Source organism: Cyprinodon tularosa, unplaced genomic scaffold, assembly GCF_016077235.1.
Source record: "Cyprinodon tularosa strain WSP-4 unplaced genomic scaffold, ASM1607723v1 ctg1411, whole genome shotgun sequence".
NCBI classification, from domain to species: domain Eukaryota; kingdom Metazoa; phylum Chordata; class Actinopteri; order Cyprinodontiformes; family Cyprinodontidae; genus Cyprinodon; species Cyprinodon tularosa.
The window spans coordinates 47,785-64,127 of record NW_024038234.1 but is presented as its reverse complement, the minus strand read 5'-3'; the positions used below and the strand labels follow the sequence as shown (position 1 = coordinate 64,127).

At 47.1% G+C, this 16,343-nt stretch overlaps 1 protein-coding gene across 1 annotated transcript; it reads left to right on the top strand.

Moving 5' to 3' along the window:
• Window positions 1-4,132: 4,132 nt before the first annotated feature.
• Window positions 4,133-15,916, top strand: LOC119779022 (major facilitator superfamily domain-containing protein 4A-like). The gene is made up of 10 exons (XM_038278524.1): window positions 4,133-5,025; window positions 5,166-5,364; window positions 5,939-6,190; window positions 7,533-7,665; window positions 8,455-8,555; window positions 9,452-9,625; window positions 13,787-13,934; window positions 14,019-14,089; window positions 15,461-15,581; window positions 15,710-15,916. The coding sequence occupies exons 1-10, from the start codon at window positions 4,133-4,135 to the stop codon at window positions 15,760-15,762; spliced, it is 2,145 nt and encodes a 714-aa protein (XP_038134452.1). The 3' UTR covers window positions 15,763-15,916.
• Window positions 15,917-16,343: the final 427 nt, after the last annotated feature.

The following is a 16,343-nucleotide window of genomic DNA, read 5'->3' as shown; positions in this document are numbered from 1 at the left end:
GAGACCGACCTGAAGGGAAAACCAGGGATTTGAGGCGACGGCCTGGGAGGAGTTTCCTTCTCTGTCACCTGATGCAACCGTTTCCATTTTTAAACATAACTCTAGTGATCAAGCTTTTGAACTTTTCTACCTTATTAATTAAAGGTCGTTAATAAAGATGCATGTAAACAATTAGAGGCATGGAGAGAACTGAAAATGAAACTTTGAAAAATGTTTTAATCAAAAAAGGTTTGTTTTCTCATATTTTATTGTTTGCCAAATTATTTTATTCTTGTCTTTTTATATATATATATTTTATTTTTCTAGCTTTATATTTTGTTTTATTTATAATTATTATTTTTTAAAAGGTTCTTTTCAGTTTGAGTTTTGCATTCCTTGGAAATAGTGCTGAACGGACGGCGTTCTCTTCACCTCACTTTTAACTCAACTAATTAATCCAGAAGAACTGAGATCTGTAAAATGAAATCTGAAAAGAAGACAGTGTGTTAAGGTCAAAGTAACATTAAAATATGCAAACAATTTCAAACCAAATTGGGGCGGTCTTCTCCCTTTTTTCCTCCAAGCTGGGGTCGTCTACCAGGAAAACCAGTTAGAAACGTGAACGGGTTAGTGGTGACCAGTGGGCAGAGATCCACCACTACAGGAACCCAATGGAAAGTGTTAGCAGAAGTGGCTATACAGCAGCTACAGGTGCTGGTCATAAAATTAGAATATCATGAAAAAGTAGATTGATTTCAGTAATTCCATTTAAAAAGTGAAACTTGTATATTATATTCATACATTACATACAAACTCATATATTTCAGATGTTTATTTTGTTTAATTTTGATGATTACAAATGACAACAAATGAAAATCTCAAATTCATCATATCAGAAAATTAGAATATTACTGAAGACCAATAAAAACAAAGGATTTATAGAAATGTTGGCCAACTGAAAAGTATGAACATGAAAAGTATGAGCATGTACAGCACTCAGTATTTAGTTGGGCCTCCTTTGGCCTGTATTACTGCAGCAATGCGGCGTGGCATGGAGTCGATCAGTCTGTGGCACTGCTCAGGTGTTATGATAGCCCAGGTTGCTCTAATAGTGGCTTTTAGCTCTTCTGAATTGTTGGGTCTGGTGTATTGCATCTTCTTCTTCACAATACCCCATAGATTTTCTATGGGGTTAAGGTCAGGAGAGTTTGCTGGCCAATTAAGAACAGGGATACCATGGTCCTTCAACCAGGTACTGGTAGCTTTGGCACTGTGTGCAGGTGCCAAGTCCTGTTGGAAAATGAAATCTGCATCTCCAAAAAGTTGGTCAGCTGCAGGAAGCATGAAGTGCTCTAAAACTTCCTGGTATGTGGCTGCGTTGACCCTGGACCTCAGAAAACACAATGGACCAACACCAGCAGATGACATGGCACCCTAAACCATCACTGACTGTGGAAACTTTACACTGGACTTCAAGCAACGTGGATGAAGTGCCTCTCTTCTTTTCCTCCAGACTCTGGGACCTTGATTTCCAAAGGAAATGCAAAATTTACTTTCATCAGAGAACATGACTTTGGACCACTCACCAGCAGTCCAGTCCTGTTTCTCTTTAGCCCAGGCAAGACGCTTCTGACGCTGTCTGTGGTTCAAGAGTGGCTTGACACAAGGAATGCGACAGCAGAAACCCATGTCTTTCATACGTCTGTGTGTGGTGGTTCTTGAAGCACTCACTCCAGCTGCAGTCCACTCTTTGTGAATCTCCCCCACATTTTTGAAGGGGTTTTGTTTCACAATCCTCTCCAGGGTGCGGTTATCTCTCTTGCTTGTACACTTTTTTCGACCACATCTTTTCCTTCCCTTCGCCTCTCTATTAATGTGCTTGGACACTGAGCTCTGTGAACAGCCAGCCTCTTTAGCGATGACCTTTTGTGTCTTGCCCTCCTTGTGCAAGGTGTCGATGGTCGTCTTTTGGACAACTGTCAAGTCAGCAGTCTTCCCCATGATTGTGTAGCCTATAGAACTAGACTGAAAGACCATTTAAAGGCTTTTGCAGGTGGTTTGAGTTAATTAGCTGATTAGAGTGTGGCACCAGGGGCCATCAATTTTGAACCTTTTCACAATATTCTAATTTTCTGATATGATGAATTTGAGATTTTCATTTGTTGTCAATTGTAATCATCAAAATTAAACAAAATAAACATCTGAAATATATGAGTTTGTATGTAATGTATGAATATAATATACAAGTTTCACTTTTTAAATGGAATTACTGAAATCAATCTACTTTTTCATGATATTCTAATTTTATGACCAGCACCTGTAGACCCGGTATCACAAAGGATATATTTCGGCAGCAAAGAAGGACTCCACACTCTGGTTGCGTTTGTGCTCTGAGAGAGGAGGGGCGGGGCACACCCGACCCACCTGAACTCGGCTTTTTATTAACCATACCACGTGACAAAACCAGTTCATACATCACTTAAATTTACAAATCTGTGAAATAGAAACATAAATCAGAGCATAAACCTCAACACCCCCACTTGCTCTGACGTTAATCCTATTTACAATCAATAATATTTTAAATTACATTCCAAAGATAAAACTGTCAAACTTGACTAACTTGAATGTCGTTACTGGTTTGGTTAATACATCTGCTACCATCAGTTCTGTTGGACAGTAATACAGACTGACCTTGCCGTCCCTTACAGTTGATCTCACAAAGTGGTATTTTATGTCAACATGTTTACAGCGCTGTCTCTTTACAGGGTTTTTGGCTATTGCTATGGTCCCTTGGTTGTCTTCATAAATTTTAGCTGGTACATATTCATAACAGTCAATGTTCTTAAGTAGCTGTATCAAATATAGACATTCCTGAATGGTTGCGGCTAAAGCCATGTACTCAGCTTCACAGGTAGACAATGCGACCGTGGGCTGCTTTTTCGTTTTCCAAGAAACCAAAGGCCCCCATTTAGACAAACTTATACAATAACCAGTTGTGCTACGGCGATCGTTTACATCAGCGGCCCAGTCAGCATCACTGTAGGCATGCAAGCCTAAATTTCCATCCTCACATTTTTTGTAACACAGTTCCTTTTCAGAAGAGCCTTTAAGGTATCTTAACACATGTTTCACAGTAGTCCATTGTTGTTCTGTTGGTTCTGCAAAATACTGTGACAGCTTACTCACTATAAAGCTTAAGTCAGGTCTTGTACAAGAAGTCAAATAAATGAGGCTGCCTACAGCTTCTCTGTATTTTGCTGCATTGTCTATCCTTTTCCCATCATCATTGTAGTCCTGTTTCTGTTCACAAGGAGTTGCTCTAGGTTTGCAGTCCTGCATGTCAAACCTCTGCAGTATTCTCTTTACATAATTTCTCTGAGACATTTTTACACAGTTTTCCCCCTGTTCAAAATCAATCCCAAGAAAATATTTCAGCTTTCCCAAATCCTTCATTTTAAATCTTGCCATGAGAACCTCTTTAACACTTTTCAGTACTTTCTCATCAGTAGCAGCGATGATCAGATCGTCCACCCATACTATAAGTATGACTTTATCTTTTTCCGTCTGCCTGGTGTAAACACAATAATCTGCTGGATTTTGCACAAACTTGTTTTCACAAAGATAATCATGCAGGGTGTTGTTCCAGTTTCTCCCTGCCTGTTTAAGACCATATAATGATTTGTTTAATTTGCACACAACCCGTTCATTTCCATTTGGTTCTTCTTCATAACCTTCTGGTTGTTCCATGTATATCTCACGATCTATCAATGCATGGAGATAAGCGGTTTTAACGTCCATTTGGTGCAAGATAAGGTTTTCTTGTGCTGCTTTCTGCATCAAAACTCTAATACTGGTCAGGCTTGCAGTAGGGGAGAAAGTCTCTTCATAATCAATACCCCTCTTCTGACTAAACCCTTTTGCCACGTATCTAGCTTTGAACTTGTCAGTTCCATCTACATTCTTTTTCACTGCATAAACCCACTTCCCCCCCACTGCTTGTTTGCCGAAATATATCCTTTGTGATACCGGGTCTAGCTGCTGTATAGCCACTTCTGCTAACAGGTTATGGGCCCAGCTACACACGGAGACCCAAGTGAAGAGTACCAGAAGCGCAGGTGAACCACCGGCAAGGAAAGACGTAACACACAGCACCATGAATAGAAGAACTGCAGAAGGGAGTAACCGGTGGTCACGGTTGGTTTTTGACGGAGATGCGGAGAAGTACGAGCTGTGGGAGGCAAAGTTTCTTGGCCACCTTCGGTTACAAGGATTAAAGGACGTAATTCTAAAGAAAGAAGAGGAAGACGGAGAAGAAGAAGATGAAGACACGAAAAACGCAGAGGCGTATGCGGAGCTTATCCAATTCCTAGATGATACAAGTTTATCGCTGATAATGCGTGAAGCTGCTGATGATGGACGGAAGGCTCTGAGGATTTTGAGAGACTTTTATGCGGGCAAGGGTAAACCTCGCATTATCAGTCTATATACAGAACTTACCTCACTGCAAAAAGTCGGCAGCGAAGATGTGACAACTTATGTTCTTAGAGCTGAGGCCGCTATAACAGCATTAAGAAATGCAGGTGAAACTATGAGTGATGGCCTGCTTATCGCTATGATTCTGAAAGGACTGCCAGAGTCATTCAAACCATTCATCATTTATGTCACACAAAGTGAAGATAAAATGACTTTTTCTGACTTTAAATGCAAATTAAGGAGTTATGAAGACACAGAGAGAATACGCACGGCTGCTGCGGCGGACAACGTCATGAAAGCACGGGTCCAATCAAGCCTAAAGCATGCACAGGTGCGGATGAGCGAGAGGAGAGCAGACGGCGTCGACCAGGTGTGCTTCAGATGTGGACAACGGGGACACATAGCTAAAATGTGCCACCGCAGAAAATGGTGCAATATTTGTGAAAACTCCACACACCGAGAGGATGAATGCAGGAGAAGGCAAAGACAGGATGTGGCGTGGACAGCTGCTGAAGAAGAGGACGGTAAAGAATATGTTTTCCGGCTGACTGATGCTGACCAGGAGATTGGGAAGCGTGACAAAACCAGTTCATACATCACTTCTATTTACAAATCTGTGAAATAGAAACATAAATCAGAGCATAAACCTCAACAGAAAGTTTATCTAGAAATGTTGGTCTAACGTTTCCTCGCTTTGTCTCTTCTTTATCCAGCCTGTTGTCGTCTCTATCAGCCCTCCTCACCTCCACCCTCATCATCTCCGTCGTCTTCGCCATCATTCCACTCTGTCACCATGTGGTTCTGCTGGCCGTCGCTATGGGCGTGGCCGGAGCGGCCATGGGCGTCATAGACACCATTGGGAACCTGCAGCTGGTGAAGCTCTACCAGAAGGACTCAGCCATCTTCCTGCAGGTCAGTCGGTCAGAATCTACGGAAGACGATTAGGGCCACTGAAAAAAAACAAAAAGTTAACTGATTTTCAAATTTTATTTCAGTTTAACATGAGAAAAAAGTCAGAATTCTGACTTTTTCTCAGAATTCAGTCAGAATTCTGACAATAAAATTCTGACATGGGAGCCTTTTGTATCTATGCTTCTTTTTCTATGTCTGCTTCTGTCTCCTTGAACCCCAGTGGGCCTCAGCAGATGGCCGCTCACACTGAGCCTGTTTCTGCTGGAGGTTTCTTCCTGTTCAAAGGGAGTTTTTCCTCTCCACTGTCGCTACAAGCATGCTTAGCGTGAGGGATTGCTGAAGAGTCAATGAGTCGATGCAATCAGCTGGTTTTCCTTAGATAGAAAACTAATGTAGGTGGGGGAGGGGCCTTTCTATGAATTTATTCAGGGGTATCAGAGTTAAAGGGGTTACATAAAAAGAGAGCCACACTTTGTGTTTCTCTACAGCGTTTGCAGAGAACGTGGTTAAAAAAGATGATAGATTTCTACTTCCTGTCAGTCTCTGAAGCAGCCATCTTGATGTCTCTCTCTAGGCGTTGCATTTCTTCATCGGCTGCGGCGCCCTGGTCAGCCCCCTGGTGGTCGACCCCTTCCTGGCAGAAGACAGCTGCGTCCTCTCAGCCAATCGCACGGCCAACTCGTCGTCCTCGGACCTGGAACACCTCCGTAACACCCTGGCTGGGCACGGAGCGGCGCTGCACAACGCCTCCTGGTACCCTCTCTACACGGAGGGGGTCGTGGTCACCAGGGTGTCGTACGCTTTCTGGATCATGGCTGCTATTAATGTGAGTTCCTGTCAGCAGAAGGTGCATTTTCCTCGTCATGTTGGTCAATGTTCTCTATGGCAGGTTCAGCAACTGAGGGATCCGACTCCAGCGTGATCAACCGGCGCCGTCAATCCCGGTGCAAACGCACGCCGCTCATCTGCAGTCTGGACGCTGCGGCTCTGGCTGCAGCGCTGAGAGGACGGGACGGGGGAGGCGCCCCACGGCGGACACCAGAAAAGTTGCCAGATTTGTCGCTAGTTGCTTGAGGGGTCTGAAAAGTTGCTAATTATAGCGACAGAGTCGCTGAGTTGGCAACGCTGGCTGAGTCAACCAAAGCGCCTGAAGATGCTAAAGTCATTTCTGTAGTTCTTTTATTTTTGTTTTTTAATATTTTCAGTTCTTCAGTGTTGAGTCCTGTTTCTCTCCTATAGGCTCGCTTTTTATTTCAACCGTTTTCTGCCTTTTTTTTCACGTGAAAACCAGCGTAGAGCTCGTCTGCTTCAGTTTCTAAGCTAAATGGATCCACCTGTGGAGAAATGAGCAGAGTTCCTTTTCCTGCCAAAGGAATCAGATCAGAGCTGCTGCTCCTCAGCCTCAGCAGACTCGCCTCCCTGTCCCTCACCTGGACATCCTGGTGGTAGAAGGTGTGTTTTACGTCCCCAGGAGAACAACAGGACTGACGGCGATTTATCCTCCCATCCCTGCTCCTCTTGGCGCAGCGCCCTGCATGTTGTTTAACTCTCCTGTTCCAGAGGATTGATGCAAAGCTTCATCTAAACGTCTGAAAGATGTAGGATCAGAGATGAAGGGTCAGTTCTTAGTTTTTCTGTTCAGTCTTGATCTCAGCCTGGATCGCCACCTTTTTCCATATCAGACGGCTTCATTTTCACTGTCGGCCATTTATGTCTTCCAGGTCAAAAATCAGCAGGAAATCATAAAAAACCAATAGAAAATGTAGCTTTTCCACTAAAGCAGATTAGAATCAAAGTAGAATTCAGTTGTTTTTCATCACTTGTGTGTAAATCTAGTTCAGGCTCTGCAGAGTTTACTGAGGCTCTTAAAGCCAAAGTGGATTATTGCATTAAGCAATAATTGAAGCTGCGCCGCTGTGAGGAACATGGGATACTCTGGATTATTCAGAGAGCTGAGATGTTTCTGCACAAAAAGACGACCCAATGAATTCCCATCATCCATTGCAGAACTTTTCACAGCTGGTCTGTGTTTCAGACGTCAGTTAAAGCAGTTAGTTGCTCTCCTGTCCGTTTGAACAGGATCTGCAGGATGTGAGGGAGCCCATCAGGTGACAGGAAGTGTGCTTAGTTTTCAGAGTAAACAGTGGTGTCTCTGTATGTGTGGGCAGCTCCCAGTGCCAGCCGCTGTCCTCGCATTGATGTTCCATGAGAGGCTGGTGTCCTGCTCCAGGGGGAGCCCCCCACTGCTGGACAAGGAGTCCCACACCAGTTCAAGCCCTGCAGTCAGGGACGCCTGTCCAGGTGACGTCTCTTTCAAGCTCATCCCCCCATTCCAGTGCTATCTGTAGCTCTGCTGCTATATATATATACTGCTGGAGGACATAGGGACCCCTTTTTCATCATTCTGCTTCATTCTATCTCTATTCTCCCACTCTGCAGAATCTGTTAGTTCAATCTCTAACGTTCTGCTCTCTCTGCTTTTTCTCATAGTAGCTTCATCTGGTCTGTTCCTGTTTGGCTCTGACTCCATCCTGGAGAGAAATATCAGCTGTGCTGCTGCCATCAACACCTTTGTTTCTAGATGTTGGAGCTTGGCCTGTTTTCCAGTGTAGTCCTGTTTCTCTGACTGTGACTAACTGGATGTGCTCTCTTCATCCTCTGACATGGGAGCTGGCTCGGAGCTCGTCTGCCTGGCTGTGTGTTTCCTGGACGGGGCCGCCTGTGGAGCTGGTTGACAGTTGCCTTTTGTATCTATGCTTCTTTTTCTATGTCTGCTTCTGTCTCCTTGAACCCCAGTGGGCCTCAGCAGATGGCCGCTCACACTGAGCCTGGTTCTGCTGGAGGTTTCTTCCTGTTCAAAGGGAGTTTTTCCTCTCCACTGTCGCTACAAGCATGCTTAGTGTGAGGGATTGCTGAAGAGTCAATGAGTCGATGCAATCAGCTGGTTTTCCTTAGATAGAGAATCAATCTGACTGGATGATCTGGTTGATCTGGATCTATAAACCTGAGATGTTGTGAATTGGAGCTATAGAAATAAACTGCATAGAATTGAACTGAATTGCGACACACAAACCTGTCATTTCTCTGCAGGATGCGGGGGGGCGTTGGACTTCCTCCGAGGTCATCCTGCTACTTTCTTCATCATTCACGCCCTGGGCGGAGCCATCGTCTTCATCACCGATGGAATTATAGTGAGATTATTATTATCGTAACTGATGATTAATGAAGTTTAGATGTTTCATTCGCTGATCTTTAGCATAGAACCTGTTTTCGATGGCGTCATGCTGTGGGTCAGATGATTTCCGTCACTGACGGCGCCCCCTGGTGCCTAGTCAGCTCTGAACCAGGCTCGGCGTCACTGCCTCGGGTTGCCATAGTAACCGAGGCAGACTGAGGCTGAGCTTTGATAACAAGCTAAAATATAAAATTTAAACTACAAATTCGTCTGAAAGTCTAGTTCTTTGCTAAGTTACGAGTTTCGTAGGTTTTGAGGGAGAACGATTGAAGGTTTGAATTTTACCTCAGATTTAGGTCTGACCTTTGACCTCCGCACTAATGGATGCAGCTCCGGCTCTAACGTTCCATTTCCACTCCCGTCTGAAAACCGATCCGTGCCGAGTTCGGTTCCTTACGACAGTTCCTCGCCTCCTAGTGGCGATCTACGGTACTACTGCTCTGTAGAGGGAAACAAGCAAACCAACATGGCGGCGCCCGTAACAGGAAGTTTGCAGCGCATCAGGCGCAGAAGGCAGCCTTTGATGAATTTACTCGACAGAGTCGGCTTTTCAGTTCTGCGTTCCAGTTGTACTCAACAGTTACCATGGTTACCGTGCTCAGACCGATCCCGGTAGTGGAAATGGGCCAGTCTCTGATCTTCAGTCTCTGATCCTAATAGTTTTAGCTCATTCGTCTTTTATGTAGCTAAGGATGCACACAGCATGATGCTGCTACCGCCATGTTTGACAGCGGGGATGATGTGTTCAGGGTGATCTGTTTTTTCTACTTCCAATTTAAGGTTTTCCAGGCTTCATTCCTTTCTGTGCTGTTAGATCTTCTGGAACTAAACCTGCTGTTTGTTTACCTGCAGGGCTGCTATGCCGGCTTTGTCTACACCTACGCCGTGTCCCCCCCCCTGCTGATGGGTCATAAAGCAGCAGGCTGTCTGGACAGCATATTTTGGGCTTCGATCACAGCAGGAAGACTTTGCTTCATCTTCGTCTCCTACAGATACGCGCCGCCTGTGCTGCTCACCGTCAGCCTGGTAGGAACACAAACTGAAAGGATGGGTCCTCTTTAGAAGCAACAGAGTTAACATGAAGTCCAGCAAAGGTCTGACTTGGTGCTTAAAGCAAACATTTGACTTGGTTGGGAATGTAAATAGTAGGATTAGGTGTTTCAGGATACGACCAGCCGGGTGTTCAGGCTCCACATCATGTTTTATATTCTTTTCATAACCTTCTGGAAACATGAATGATGGGCGGGTCCCTCAGCAGAAAGCAGGAGGTCAAAGTTCAACAAAGAAACTTTAGATGTTGTTTTTTCTTAAAGTGAAGTTCCTGATCAGAGCGTGATGATGTCACGCCATGCTCTGATTGTTGGAAGGTGAAACTTTCCTTTTAGAAGCTGCTGAGTAACAATTCAAACTGAAGCTTCCTGCTTCCTGCTCCACATCAGCAGATACAGGCTGAACCTGCCGGCCGCGTCCATCCACCCAATCAGCCGTGACTCCCTCCATACCGCCGATTATCCGTGACTCCCTCCCTCCCGCCAATCAGCCGTGACTCCCTCCCTACCGCCAATCAGCCGTGACTCCCTCCGTACCAATCAGCCGTGACTCCCTCCGTACCAATCAGCCGTGACTCCCTCCGTACCGCCAATCAGCCGTGACTCCCTCCGTACTACCAATCAGCCGTGACTCCCTCCGTACCAATCAGCCGTGACTCCCTCCGTACCGCCAATCAGCCGTGACTCCCTCCGTAACCTCCAATCAGCCGTGACTCCCTCCGTACTTCCAATCAGCCGTGACTCCCTCCGTACCGCCAATCAGCCGTGACTCCCTCCGTACCGCCAATCAGCCGTGACGCCCTCCGTACCAATCAGCCGTGACTCCCTCCGTACCAATCAGCCGTGACTCCCTCCGTACCAATCAGCCGTGACTCCCTCCGTACCGCCAATCAGCCGTGACTCCCTCCGTACCGCCAATCAGCCGTGACTCCCTCCGTACCGCCAATCAGCCGTGACTCCCTCCGTACCAATCAGCCGTGACTCCCTCCGTACCAATCAGCCGTGACTCCCTCCGTACCGCAAATCAGCCGTGACTCCCTCCCTACCGCAAATCAGCCGTGACTCCCTCCCTACCGCAAATCAGCCGTGACTCCCTCCGTACCGCCAATCAGCCGTGACTCCCTCCGTACCGCAAATCAGCCGTGACTCCCTCCGTACCGCAAATCAGCCGTGACTCCCTCCGTACCAATCAGCCGTGACTCCCTCCGTACCAATCAGCCGTGACTCCCTCCGTACCAATCAGCCGTACCAATCAGCCGTGACTCCCTCCGTACCAATCAGCCGTGACTCCCTCCGTTCTACCAATCAGCCGTGACTCCCTCCCTACCGCCAATCAGCCGTGACTCCCTCCGTACCAAACAGCCGTGACTCCCTCCGTACCAATCAGCCGTGACTCCCTCCGTACCAATCAGCCCTGACTCCCTCCGTACCAATCAGCCGTGACTCCCTCCGTTCTACCAATCAGCCGTGACTCCCTCCCTACCGCCAATCAGCCGTGACTCCCTCCGTACCAAACAGCCGTGACTCCCTCCGTACAAATCAGCCGTGACTCCCTCCGTACCAATCAGCCGTGACTCCCTCCGTACCACCAATCAGCCGTGACTCCCTCCGTACCGCCAATCAGCCGTGACTCCCTCCGTACCAATCAGCCGTGACTCCCTCCGTACCGCAAATCAGCCGTGACTCCCTCCCTACCGCAAATCAGCCGTGACTCCCTCCGTACCGCAAATCAGCCGTGACTCCCTCCCTACCGCAAATCAGCCGTGACTCCCTCCGTACCGCCAATCAGCCGTGACTCCCTCCGTACCGCCAATCAGCCGTGACTCCCTCCGTACCGCCAATCAGCCGTGACTCCCTCCGTACCGCGAATCAGCCGTGACTCCCTCCGTACCGCAAATCAGCCGTGACTCCCTCCGTACCAATCAGCCGTGACTCCCTCCGTACCAATCAGCCGTGACTCCCTCCGTACCAATCAGCCGTGACTCCCTCCGTTCTACCAATCAGCCGTGACTCCCTCCCTACCGCCAATCAGCCGTGACTCCCTCCGTACTACCAATCAGCCGTGACTCCCTCCCTACCGCAAATCAGCCGTGACTCCCTCCGTACCAAACAGCCGTGACTCCCTCCGTACCAATCAGCCGTGACTCCCTCCGTACCAATCAGCCGTGACTCCCTCCGTTCTACCAATCAGTCGTGACTCCCTCCCTACCGCCAATCAGCCGTGACTCCCTCCGTACTACCAATCAGCCGTGACTCCCTCCGTACCAATCAGCCGTGACTAGGGTTGGGAATTGAAAAGATTTTCACGATTCCGATTCCCTTTTCGATTCTATGAAACGATTCGATTCTTAATCGATTCTTTTTTCGATTCCAATTTGGGAGAAAAAGGAGAACAAACAGTTTGATTATCAGAATCAACTTTGTTTACTTAACTATTGCACAATCTTACAAACTCAAAAAGATCAAGATGTCCACAGGAAATGTGAAACTGGAGTAACATCTGTGTTTAAATGAAAAATGAATACAAGAACAAACTTAATAACCAACAATGTCTAATAACAAATGATGGGATAATAACCTATTTTAAATAACAAAAAATACTAATTATAAAACAGTAGTAGGGAAAATTAACAGTTCTTTTGCAGAAAGATGAGCATATCTACTTTTTCTGGAAGGATACGGGATCTTTCAGCGCTTATGGTGTCTCCAGCCATGGAGAACACCCTCTCAGATGGGGTGGAGGAAGCCTGCACACAGAGGTAGTTTTCAGCCAGTCCAGATAGCAAGGGCAGCGTATCTTGCTTGTTCCACCACCACAGTGTGGCGCTATCCCTGCAGGGGATGGAGGGCAAGCTTTTACAGAGCTGGATTTCCTGATCTACCCTCTGGGCTAAGGAAAGACGGGGCTTTGATTCACAAAGTGACCGCAGCACGTTGTCTTCCTCCTCGAATAGTTCTTCCAACTTGCGTAACTTGCGTAACTTGCGTAAGTTGCGTAACTTACGTAAAAAACGTGACGTAAGTCGTGCTCCCCAGAGCCGGCGCTCTCGGCTCTGGTGCTGCGGGAATCGAAAAAAGAATCATTCAGCGAGCTGCCAAACGATGCCATGGAATCGAAAAATACGGAACCGGTTCTGAACAGGAACCGGTTTTCGATTCCCATCCCTAGCCGTGACTCCCTCCGTACCAATCAGCCGTGACTCCCTCCGTACCGCCAATCAGCCGTGACTCCCTCCGTTCTACCAATCAGCCGTGACTCCCTCCGTACCACCAGTCAGCCATGACTCCCCACGTTGGGAAAGATTATTGTCACAGAATCTCACCATGGAAGCTGTAGCTGTCGGATATGGGCGGCTCTATACAGGGGCCAACAAGGGCCAACAAGGGCCAAGACTGATGAGCAGAGAAGACAACAAAAAGTCACTGACCTGGTTGAGAGTTCAGTCTGAAACTGAGAGAGGAGGAACCCGGGGGGAGACTGTCCACCGCTTGCAGTTGTTACAGCTTCAGAGCACAGAGATCGGGGAGCTGGCGCCAGCCAACCAAAAATCCACGGCCGAAAAGCCGATCAGAATTTAACAGCACAGAAAATGCTACAGTTAACACTAGAGTTAATCGCAATGAGAGCCTGAATAATCTGGCGCTGAAGGCAGGAGAGCAAACAGCATAAATAGGGGGGGGGCCCAATGGGGGCCAGCGCACCTGAAGAACCTGGCCCCTGTTATGACCCCTATAGACTACATTCATTTCTTATTATAGTATTGTTTATATAAAGCTGCAGCTGATTGTGTGTTTAGATGTTTATTCTGCTTTAATCCTGAAATGAAAGGATTAGTGGATTATTTTATTCTTATGGCGTTTTGGCAGCAGACACAGGTCTATGATGCTGGAAAGTTACCTTCCATCTGCGCCTCAGACCACAGCTAAGGGCAGATTAGACTTTTGGTCCCGCACAGAGACAGATTTGAAGGTTGCAGAGTCAGAAGTGTTTCCACAGCATGATGCTGCCAACACTGTGTCTCACTGTGGGGGGAAATCAATGATGTTAATATGAGCTGTGGAGCTGAACATTTTACCACAGCATCACTGCCTGTTGGTGGTCCAGAAAGTTCCCTCAGTGGTCTGCTCCGTCGGTCAGGTGGGGGTCATCGTGGTCCAGAGCCTGCTGCTGATCTTCTACACCAGCCGGGTGTTTCTGTTCATCGGTACCTGCGTGCTGGGACTGTGCATCAGCAGCGTCTTCCCCTCCATCCTGGCTTTCACAGAGGACATGTTGGATTATAAAGGTGACACAGCTGCTCTGCTAACGTTGTATCTCATCTGTTATTGCTGGTCGCCATGCCGACGTGCTTTTTATTGGTGTGTCAAAGGTGCAGCCACCACAGTCCTAGTGACCAGTGCCAGCACAGGAGAGATGCTGCTCCAGCTGCTCGTTGGATCGGTAAGAGTCGCCTGAACGTCTATCTGCTATCTGCTCGGGGCCCCGCCCCTGCTGATGATGTCATCATACGGCAGCACCTCTCGGACAAACTGTATTGCACCCATTTCTTTACAATCATTTATCTTCTGGAGTCTTAACATGTTATTACCGACATTTACTATTATTTTATGTTTCATCTGTGATCAAAAGTAGCAGAAGGTAGAAAACAATCGGTCTACAGACTGAGCTCTGCTTTTTAAAAGTCTCACAGATTCTTTTAGATCAGATTTAAGATCTGAGGGCAAATGAGGACAAATGGAACATCTAAAATGATTTTCTTAGAGATTTTAAACAAATAAAACAACAGTTATTCTATTTCTAAAGAGTTAAAAACAATCCACTGGACGTTGTTTCCAAGTTTGAAGACGTTTCACTTCTAATCCAGGAAGCTTCTTCAATTCAAAATGTCTGGATTAGCGTCTGGATTAGCGTCTACATTTATTTTGTTCATTTATAATGTTTGCCCCGTCCTACGTCCTCGTCCCCACGTTAGCCCCGGCTGCCGCAGCATGCTAATGTTAGCCCCGGCTGCCGCAGCATGCTAACGTTAGCCCCGGCTGCCGCAGCATGCTAACGTTAGCCCCGGCTGCCGCAGCATGCTAATGTTAGCCCCGGCTGCCGCAGCATGCTAATGTTAGCCCCGGCTGCCGCAGCATGCTAATGTTAGCCCCGGCTGCCGCAGCATGCTAACGTTAGCCCCGGCTGCCGCAGCATGCTAATGTTAGCCCCGGCTGCCGCAGCATGCTAACGTTAGCCCCGGCTGCCACAGACGGGCTAACGCTAGCCCCGGCTGCCGCAGCATGCTAACGTTAGCCCCGGCTGCCGCAGCATGCTAACGTTAGCTCCGGCTGCCGCAGCATGCTAACGTTAGACCCGGCTGCCGCAGACGGGCTAACGCTAGCCCCGGCTGCCGCAGCATGCTAACGTTAGCTCCGGCTGCCGCAGCATGCTAACGTTAGCTCCGGCTGCCGCAGCATGCTAACGTTAGATCTGGCTGCCGCAGACGGGCTAACATTAGACCCGGCTGCCACAGCATGCTAACGTTAGCCCCGGCTGCCGCAGCATGCTAACGTTAGCCCCGGCTGCCGCAGCATGCTGACGTTAGCCCCGGCTGCCGCAGCATGCTAACGTTAGCCCCGGCTGCTGCAGACAGATTCACCAGAATGATTGACAGTTAGGAGGACCACTGATTGAGATGATCCACCTGGAAATAAAAAATCCTCCTCTAATTAGAAGCTTTGAAAAACTTAATTATATTGTCCAAATACTCGATTTTATTTGGAAATAAATCAACTTTGCAGTGGGTAGAAACGTGTGTCCTGCTTCTTGCAGGTGATCCACAGTGAAGGCAGCTACTCCTTCCTGTTGTCTACGACCATAACGTCCATCATCAGCCTCTGTCTGTTCCTGCTGCTCCTCTACACCCATCATTTTCACAGAAACTACCAACCAGGTAGGTACTGTACTCACCAGCAGGGGGGGATATACTAGGCAGCTGCCTAGGGCCCCACATTTCCTAAATCCGCCTCTGCAGAACCTTCATTTTAATGGACTATTTTCTTTGATTTGAAATGTTTGCAGATTCATCAGGCGCCATAGACATGAAAGAGCAGCCAACCGATGGAGGCTCCTGATCTTTGATTCACACATCGCAGCAGACGAAGGACCCCCCTGTGGCCCCCTATGGGCCCTCTGTGGCCCCTGGACTGACATGTGGCTTCATAGGAGCAGCTGTGATGGATTCATAAAGCAGCAACCTGTCAGAATAAAAGCAGGACAATAAGAGGACCATAAAGTGTCCTTTATGGCCTTACTACAGACACTTCTAGTTCACTAGCTCTACAGAATCTTTGTTTTAATTTGCTAACAGTCTTTGGTACGGAAGAGGATTAGGGCCACTGATAAAAAAAAAGTAAACTGATTTTTAAATTTTATTGTCAGAATTCAGACTGAATTCTGACAATAAAAAAGTCAGAATTCTGACTTTTTTCCATGTTAAACTGAAATAAAGTTAAAAAAATCAGTTAACCTTTTTTTTTTTCAGTGGCCCTAATCCTCTTCCGCATTTAGGAAAATAAATAACTAACTAATAAAAGCAATTCATTAAATCTGTTTAGATTGGTTTAATCATCTTTCATCATGTGAGGAACAGGAATGTGCAGCTGTGTTTCAGCCAGCTGTGCGGCAGTGCACAGCTGGGACCGGACGAGTATTT